Genomic DNA, 6,666 nt, shown 5'->3' on the forward strand with positions numbered 1-6,666 from the left:
AAGACAACTGGTGCTCCCCATGGTGAGACACTAGGATGAATGTGCCCCTTCTCCAATATTTCTTCTAGCTGAATCTTGAGCTCATTGAGCTCATTAGTAGTCATCCTATATAGAGCTCTAGATAATGGTTGGGCCCCTGGAACCAAATCAATATGGAAATCCACTGTCCTGAGTGGAGGCATACCCGATAATTTAGAAGGAAATACATCTCTAAACTCTTGTAACACTGAGTAATCCTCTAGACATGGCCCATTCTCCTCTCCCTCAAGATCATTAATGGTAATAGCATATAACTAACACCCTTTTCTCATACATCACTTAAGCTAGATAGCAGAGATCATGCGGAGGGACACAAGTCTCTGAACACCTGAAATCACTATAGGTGTACCATGATCATCATTACACTCCACATCCTTCTTCCTACAATCCACCTTGGCATGGTGAGCACATAGCCAATCCATACCAAGGACTACATCATATGATCCTAAGGGGGTGATACGTAGATCTGCACAAGTAGTGATATTCCCAATTTGAATAGGACAATTCTTGACCATGGATCTAACCAATACCTTAGCACCTGAGGCTAACTCTACATCCCAGCTAACATCTTGCTTAACTGCCACTAGCCTACAATGCTCCACAATTGAGGGTGATACAAAAGAATCAGTAGCTCCTAGATCAAACAATATAGATATACTACTACCACCAATAATACCTGTAGCCTCTATCACGGTAGCCTGATGCTCTGTCTGTCTGTCATCTATTGCTGCAAATACCCTATGAGAATGTCCCATGTCACCCACTATTGGTTCGGATGCAGCTATCCTCTGTCTATGTGGACAATCTCGAGCAATGTGACCCATGCCACCACAAGAATAACAAGGTCCATGGGTCTGAGTCTGTAATCCTGTAGATCTGGGCTGCTGGAGTCCCCCTGTCTAAGTAAATCCACTAAAACCACCTCTAGTGGGCTGTTGAGTCCGTGCTGGAGGTGTATGAGAAGCTTGTGCTCTATGATCCTGACGAGAACCATGTGCCTGCCTCTGCTTGGGCTTAGTGCCCTGGTATCCCTATGGAGGCTTCTGCCTCTAATCCTGCTATGACTGGGGGCCTCTAAAAGATCCTAACGAGTGTCATTGATTTCCCTTCCACTGTGACCTAGGTGGAAAGGGGGCAGTACCCTGACACTGAGATATATCATGGGTATCCCGAGCCTTATTGCATACATCCTCTGCAATAAGAGCCCTCTCCACTGTAGCTCTGAAGCCTACTGGTGCTACCATGCGAACCTGTCCTGCAATAGAGGGATTAAGACCTCTAATGAAATGGTTAATCTGGAGCTTCTCATCTCTCATATAGTCAACATAAGGGAGGAGCTCTAAAAACTTATTCTCATACTGTGTTACTATCAATCCCCTCTGTTGTAAGTCATGGAACTCATCAATCTTTCGATGCCTATAATGCTCTGATAAATATCTCTCTCTGAACCTTTGTAGGAAGGTATCCCAAGTGAGAGTGTCCATATCAATATCCCCCATAGCCTTCTCCTCATTCCACCATTTGGAGGCTAGTCCTCGCAAAAGGTGTATAGCAAAATGGGCCCTTACATTGCTCCCAAAAGGACGCAGCCCATAACATCTCTCCAAACATAACAAGAAGGATTCTACCTCTGAACCATCTATGGACCCATGAAAAGGGGGTGGCTGAAGACGAAGCAATTCTTTAATCTCGTCTCCTATATCTCGGGGTGCTCTCGGTACAGGTCGAAGTTCTACCCCTGCTGGAGACTCAGGTCTGTGGACAGACTCCCCCTCAAGCTCAGTATGACTCCCAATACAACTAGGTAGAGGACTCCTTGTCCTCTCTTTGATAACAGTCCTATGCTCCTTTGACATTTGCTGACTAGGGTGAGCTACTGCTACAGGCAACCTCTATTGTACTAAACCAATAAGATTCTGGATAGCATCTAGAATGTCCTAGTTGGGGTTCCGAGGTTGTTCCCCCTATCCAATCTCTATCTCTGGCCCAACCCTAGCTTCTTGTGCCATACTAGCACCATGCTCTATACTGGCATCCTGCTCTACCTGTGCATCTCATGCACGTCTACCACCTCGTCCACACCTGCGGGCGTTACGAGTGACCACAGGCATCCTACAAAAAAAAAGTGTAAGAGTCAGGGTCAAGAAGATTTAAAGTTCATTATTAGAGTCTAAAACAACTAAGACAAAGTAATTCCTCTTTCTTTTTCTTTTTTTGTGAGGAATCATGGCCAAAGTCAACTTAGGGTGGGTGTCCTGCCACCATAGTTGCTTAGCCAATGTCCCACATTGGTTAGATATATTAAAGTGTTATCTTCCATTGCATATGCATATATATATATATATATATATATATATATATATATATATATATATATATATATATATATATATATATATATATATATATATTCATTATTTTTAATTATTATTATTTTTAAAAATATTTTATTATTATTATTATTTTTTAATATTTTAAAAAAAATTTATTTATTATTATTATTATATTAAATTATCATTAATAGGTAACTTCATGGACATCAAATTATAATAGCACTTATTCATGATTACTAACACATTACCACTTAGTTGCTTCATTATCACAAACTTATTTAAATAATTATCTCTTAAGTAGTTTCAATAAAAAAATAAAACTCATGTGGGCAAATAAAATAAGTGCATTTTAAATTTGTGTAAAAGAGGAAGATATCATGGTGGGAGTGGGATTTGAACAGATGACCTCTTGAATTCCACCTTTTCCACCCACCCCACTAACCAACTTTCCCTCTTTTACTTCATGTTTTGAAATAGAAAACATTTTAATAAGGGGGATCTCATTTGAATTTGGGTCAAAGAGTCAACTTATGATCAATTTGAAATTCATTTCTTTATCTTTCTCTTCCAACCCTAACCCTAATTCGAAATTAGGGCTATGACAAAGTATAAAAGTTATTTTTCCCTCCTTCTTATGTTATTTTTCATGTTCCTTCCATAGGGTTTCAAACCCTTATGCATTTCTGTGTTTTCCCCTCTTGTTATTGTGTGTATGTTTCTATTTTTTTGTTTTTGTTTTGTACAGGTACTTGAATGCTATTGGAGATGGAAGCAAGCTTCCATGGAGGATAAATGATGTGTATATGTTTATCTTTGATATACACACACATATCCTTGTGTGGATATATGTTTGAGATGGATAGAGCTCAATATTTGTAGAGGGATCCATGTTCAGCCATGCATGAGTTCTCTGATATATCCTATGGCATTATTATGCCCATAATTTGTTGCAAGTTTTTTTTTTTTTTTTTTGGTTTCATGGATATAAAGATGAGCATTTTATTATTAATTTCTTGTGTGAGAGGGGGTTGTCCCTGGCCTTGCCTGTACTTAGTGATGAGCACACAACAGAAAAACAAATTATGTCATTTAAGAGTCAGTCATATTGCGTTAGCGTTTTTAGAGAAATGAAATTGAATATTTCCAAACGCTTTCTGGGTTTTCTCCAGAAGGGGTCTATTCAGGTCTCACGTGAGCAAAATCCACAAAAGTTGAATGCACATAAAGTTACAAGTCTTTAATAAAAGCATCATTTTTTTTTAGTTTATAGCATATTTTCTTTATTCATTTCAAAACTGGGTTTTGAAGGCAAGATCAAGGGCTATGCATAGCCATGCATTGATCCCTTGATACCATGGTCTGTATCAACATGCATATATGCACAACTTTCTTATTGTATTATAACATGTAGTTTTTCGGATTCATGGTTATATATATATTTTTGTTTTTTTTGTGTTATCACAGATTCATATTTTTAATGTCTAGTATTTGAATATAGTTGAAAAGAGTTTCAGATCTACTACTTAAATTTCCTTTTCAAACCAACAAAATACTCAAAACTAAAAACCATATTAAGTTTTCTTTTTCAACAAACAAAATACTTAAAACTGGAAACATAATTTAAAACTGGAAACATAATGAGCCTACGTCCCAGTTTTGGAAACCTGGGCTCTGATACCAAGTGTAGTGCACCAATATTACAGTCAAAGGAACCAAGAAATATAAATATATTTTTCTTTTTCAATCAAAGCATTTTTATTTTATTTTATTTGTTATATTTATTTTCCTTGATCTACAATATTGATGTACATTACTACAATAAATTTAACTAACTTCACTAACCACTTTAGTTCCTTCCAATTAGAACATTATTTGAAATTCTAACAAAATGTCTTTATAACCAAATGTATCAATTTCAAATGGAGACACACATTTTCTCTTAGAATCATTTTAGAATAAAAAACATAACAACTTTACTCATTTCTATATACTATAGAATAGTGTATGATATATAAATTTCTTAAATCACTGAATGTAGCAACATATCAACAAGTACAGTCCACTTATATAGTCCACTTATACAATTTCCAGCTTACAAGCTGTCATAAAACACAAGACTGGGGGTTACCCAAGGGTGACTCTCCCTAATACAATAAGAAATCACTTGCAAGTATGTTTTTGTTGCACATGAAAATAAGACAACATCCTTCTTCTCTTCAAGTCTTCAATCCATAGATCACAACCTACAGTACAACACACACCAACAAGCCCATGGTACTCTCCTCCCAACCTTAGGCCTTTTAAAGGCCACCCCCGAGCAGGGAGAACCTTGAATAGGTGGACATACATTACTAACAACCATTTACAACACAATGCTCACATTACAAAACTGTTCACACATTTTATAGTTGACAAATAAAAACACAAAAGTTCCCAACCAAGGTAGACCACTTAGGATCACATGTAGATCCATCTCAAGGGGTAAGCGTGGAAAATGAATGTTGGGGAGACTCCACCTGCAACTAAGCCTTCATTAGGCTATACATTTTATACACATGCCTTCACAAGGCAACCCAATACCACATGCATGCCCTTACATGGCATCTTTACAATACTTATAACTCCAGCAAGGTGGCATATGGGGCCCATAACACCCATATGGCATCCCTCTCCTACACTAGGAGAGACTCTCACCCAACACATTCCCTATGCACCCCTTACCCTCACAAGGCTCTCTTTCCCTCCCAAGAGATGAGACTCACCCTGTCACACCCAAAACAGAAAACTGCAACAAGAACACATGAATTCACAACACAAGGTAAATCACAATACACACATACACCAAAGCTGAAACATGATCCCTCAACCTTACACAACACAACATTACAACACACCATATTACAGCTACATTATAGAAAACTCACATGCATAACACAATAAAAATAATCTACTTAACAACAAACTTTCATAGCAAGGGTACATAAGGTTACCAACCTAGTTTCCAAGCAAATTTGAGCTCCCTCACTTTTTTACCAGCAATCCTCCTCCTAAGCTATCTTCTTCTCCTTGTTTTTTTTTTCTTTTCCAAAATGTTCCCCACTTAGATTCTTTTTCTAGATCTATCCAAAATTTCTCCCCCCAAGAACTCTCCCTAAAGAATGTTTTCTTTTGATGCTTAAGTTTCCAAATTCGGCCAACTTGGGAATCCACAATTTTTGGGTGCTCTTTTCAATGCCTAGGGAAGCTTATAATACTTAAAAATGCCCCTACCCCCTAGGTATATCATATGGGCTTTAAAATAAGACCTCAAACTACCCCTAGGGATGGTGTAAACCTCCTAGAAATTCACAAAAGTTGTGCATTCGACCTAGCATGGAAAGAATCCCTCTTGGACCCATAAATACACCTAGGGAAAAGAAATCCTACCAAACCACTCCTTGGTTCACTCAACCACCTACCATCCCACTAAGCATGCTACAAAGGAGAACATGTGTCAAGTGACACCACAATACACACAACACACTTGGCAAGCCATCAAGAAAAACAAATTTACTTTTATAGAATCACAATAATACACACAAATTGGTTTTACAAATAAAATACAAGGGTAAAAAGGTTATACCCTCCTTAGGGTTAACCTTGGTTTTTCCAAACACCTAGCAAGGTTCTCCATAAATCCATGGGCTTCTTTCCTGCACACTTATTGCAAATATCAGTAGTCCAAGAATAAGGTGATAAAATGATAATGTAAATATAAATCACATAGATTCTATCATCAATGAATAACATAACTAATATGAAATATGTATTTCCATTCATATCACATTACACACTTCACATTTGTAGCAATTCTCTAATCTAGATAGTAAAACATTATGATCATTTATTTTTATAGAAAATTATGGAATTAATCTACCTTAAGCAATGCATCCAATATAATATAAGTATACAATTCTAGGTTATTCAAATGATACATGAATTCTTAATGTTACTCTAAATATGCTAAGACATGATAATCTAGCACCATATGGAGACCACAATTCAAAAATAAAAAATTCACTTGAGTATAACATAAGCTTTAATCATGACATATGGATCATCAAGAAGGTAAGTAAGCATATCTGAATAACATCATAAAAACTACTTAGAATATCAGTGTCCTAGTAACATCATAAGGAATCATCATATAGCCTAATGATATAGGTATCAATGTCCCAATAACATAACATGAAATCAAATAGTCTAAGGATCAAAATATCAATGTCCATAGGGGGTAATAATGTGTCATCTAGAG

General features: G+C 36.9%; 1 protein-coding gene across 1 annotated transcript; it reads right to left on the reverse strand.

Moving 5' to 3' along the window:
- Positions 1-323: 323 nt before the first annotated feature.
- Positions 324-1,895, reverse strand: LOC149537441 (uncharacterized). The gene is made up of 2 exons (XM_089802328.1): positions 1,181-1,895; positions 324-934 (listed from the first exon to the last, which is right to left on the reverse strand). The coding sequence occupies exons 1-2, from the start codon at positions 1,893-1,895 to the stop codon at positions 324-326; spliced, it is 1,326 nt and encodes a 441-aa protein (XP_089658454.1).
- Between the last annotated feature and the right edge of the window lie 4,771 nt (positions 1,896-6,666).

Source organism: Cupressus sempervirens, chromosome 9, assembly GCF_028749045.1.
Source record: "Cupressus sempervirens isolate cs-2001-9-10 chromosome 9, ASM2874904v1, whole genome shotgun sequence".
In the NCBI taxonomy this organism is placed as follows: Eukaryota; Viridiplantae; Streptophyta; class Pinopsida; order Cupressales; family Cupressaceae; genus Cupressus; species Cupressus sempervirens.